We start from the raw sequence: 2529 nt of genomic DNA on the forward strand, positions 1-2529 counted from the left end.
AAGCCTGAAGAACTGATGCCTTTGAATTATAGTGTTTAAGCATATTGAATAGCTTATGAACTGCCAAAAAAAAATAAAACAAATCTGTTTTGAAGGAAGCGCAGGCAGTGTGCTCCTTTGAGGCAGGATGTTGTTGTTATTGTACAGCTCCTCCTCTAGCAGGTTTTCAGAGGCAGTAAATCCCATGGGAGGAAGTTGCCCATCCTTCTTCTGGAGCAGCTAGAGGATTTAAAACATGTGCCTTTGAGATTGCAGAACAGTTTACCATGAGGCCAGCAGAGCTCCCTGAGCCAGAATACTTTGGGCATATTGTCAGAAGGGGACAGTCCTTGGAAAATGACTTTCCATGTCATACTTTGATAAGTAGAGTGCCACCATAACAGAGGAAGACCTTTAATGAGTTATTGTGAGTGACTGCCACAACGGGCTTGGGCAGGGGGGAGAGTCAAGGATGGGGCAGGATAAGACAAGGTTTTCTCTTTATCCATTGCCCATCGGGTCACTGTGAGTTGAAGTTTACTTGATAGCTCCTAAGGACAATTCAATATATGTGTATATAAATAATTTTAACAAAGCAAGTCAAAATAGTAAACAGTTCCTTGAATCAAATACAAGCCTATCTGGGTTTCTGAGTTGTTGTTGTTGTTGTTATGTGCCATCGAGTCGTTTGCGACTCATAGCGACCCTATGTAAGGAGTCCTAAATGCTGTTCTATCCTGTGTCAATCTCACTGTCTCAAACACATTCATTTCCACCACTCCATTCATAGAATCAATCCATCTCATTGAGCGTCTTCCTCTCCTGCACCATCCCTCCACTCTCCCAAACATGATGTCTCTCTCCAAGGACCAGTCCCTCCTTGCAACATGCCCAAAGTATGTCAGATGAAGCTTCAGAATCCTTGACTCCAGGAAACATTCAGGCTTCACCCTCTATAGGACAAACCTGTTTGTTCTCCTAGCAGTCCATGGTATATTCAACACTCTTCTCCAGCACCACAGCTCAAAGGTATCAATTCTTTTTTCTCTCATCCCTATTCACTGTCCAACTCTCCAATGCATAGCATGTAATTACAAAGACTATAACCTGGATCACACCTTAGTCTCCAACCTGACGTCGTTGCACTTCAGTACTCTTGAGAGGTCCCTCATAGCTGACTTTCCCAATGCAATTCATTTCCTGATTTCCTGGCTGCTGTTACCAAGAGTGTTGACTGTGGAGCCAAGCAAACTAAAACTGTTAACTATCTCAATCTCTTCACCATCCATACTGAGGCTGTCAATTGCCATTCTTCTCGGAGTCAGCCATAGCTTGTTGTGATCCACACAGTCAAAAGCCTTTGCAAAGTCAATGAAGCACAGATAAACATTCTTCTGGTATTCTCTGCTTTCTGCCAAGATCCATCTTACATTAGCTATAATATCCCTAGTACCATGACCTCTTCTAAATCCAGCCTGCACATCTGGCAGTTCTCTGTTGACATATTGTTCCAGACATTTTTGGATAATTTTCAGCAGAATCTTGCTTGCATGTGATATCAATGATATTGTTCGATAATTTCCACACTCTGTTGGATCACCTTATTTTGGAATGGGAACAAATATCGATCTCTTCCTGTCAGTTGGCCAGCTGGCTGTCCTCCAGATTTCCTGGCACAACTTAGTGAGCACATCCAGAACAGTGTCTGTTTGTTGAAATAAGTCAATTGTAATGCAGTCAACTTCTGGAGCCTTGTTTTTTTGCCAATTCCTTCATAGCAACTTGAATTTCCTCCTTCATCACCATAGGTTCTTGCTCATATGTTATTTCATGAAATTCCTCTGTATCAGCCAATTCCTTCTGATACAGTGACTCTGTGTACTCCTTCTATCTTCTTTTTTTTTTTTTTACCAACGGATAGTCAATTTATTAAAATAGATGATTTAGGCATCGCAATGGTGACTTCAACCTCTACTCCAGGCTCAACGCTGATGGAGGTGATCTGCTTGACAATCTCAGAAGGACTGTGTAAGTCAATGAGTCGTTTGTGGATCCTCATCTGGAAACGATCCCAGGTCTTGGAACCTTCCCCACAAGGAGTCTTCCTTGTAGTGATTCTCAGAGTCTTGGTAGGCATCCTGACTGGTCCCTTCACCTTCAGGTTCTTCTCCTTTGCGCCTCTGATCAAGTTGGCACACACCTTCTCCAGGGATTTTACGTTGCAGCTGGTTAGGGTAACCCTAATTCGGTGAATGGCCACCTCCGGTTCCACAGGTGTCCTTCCGGTGTCCTTAAAAGCCATGGCTGCGCCGCGGCTTCCTGACCGACTTGTTCCCAGGAGAGAACGAACAGCGGTGAGTCAAGAGCAGGAGCGGGAGAACACCGCAAGCCTGCAGGAGCGGCCGCGTCTTCCTTAGAGAGCCCATCTTCTTTTTATACGTCCTGGATCATTCAACATTCTATCCAAACTATCTTTAAGTATTGCCACCCGTGGTTTGAATTTGTGTTTCAACTCCTTCAGCTTAAGAAATGCTGAGCGAGTTCAGCCCC

General features: G+C 43.9%; 1 protein-coding gene across 1 annotated transcript; it reads right to left on the reverse strand.

Moving 5' to 3' along the window:
- Window positions 1–1900: 1900 nt before the first annotated feature.
- On the reverse strand, window positions 1901–2281 carry LOC102865016 (40S ribosomal protein S20-like). Its single transcript, XM_006890032.1, has one exon. It carries the CDS (start codon window positions 2279–2281, stop codon window positions 1901–1903), a length of 381 nt encoding a protein of 126 aa, XP_006890094.1.
- Between the last annotated feature and the right edge of the window lie 248 nt (window positions 2282–2529).

This window comes from Elephantulus edwardii, unplaced genomic scaffold (genome assembly GCF_000299155.1).
Source record: "Elephantulus edwardii isolate Elephantulus edwardi_28Jun2011 unplaced genomic scaffold, EleEdw1.0 scaffold00085, whole genome shotgun sequence".
Taxonomy (NCBI): Eukaryota; Metazoa; Chordata; class Mammalia; order Macroscelidea; family Macroscelididae; genus Elephantulus; species Elephantulus edwardii.

Coding starts and splice junctions, on each gene's coding strand:
- LOC102865016 (XM_006890032.1), bottom strand. CDS start 2,281: ATGGCTTTTAAGGACACCGGAAGGACACCTGTGGAACCGGAGGTGGCC.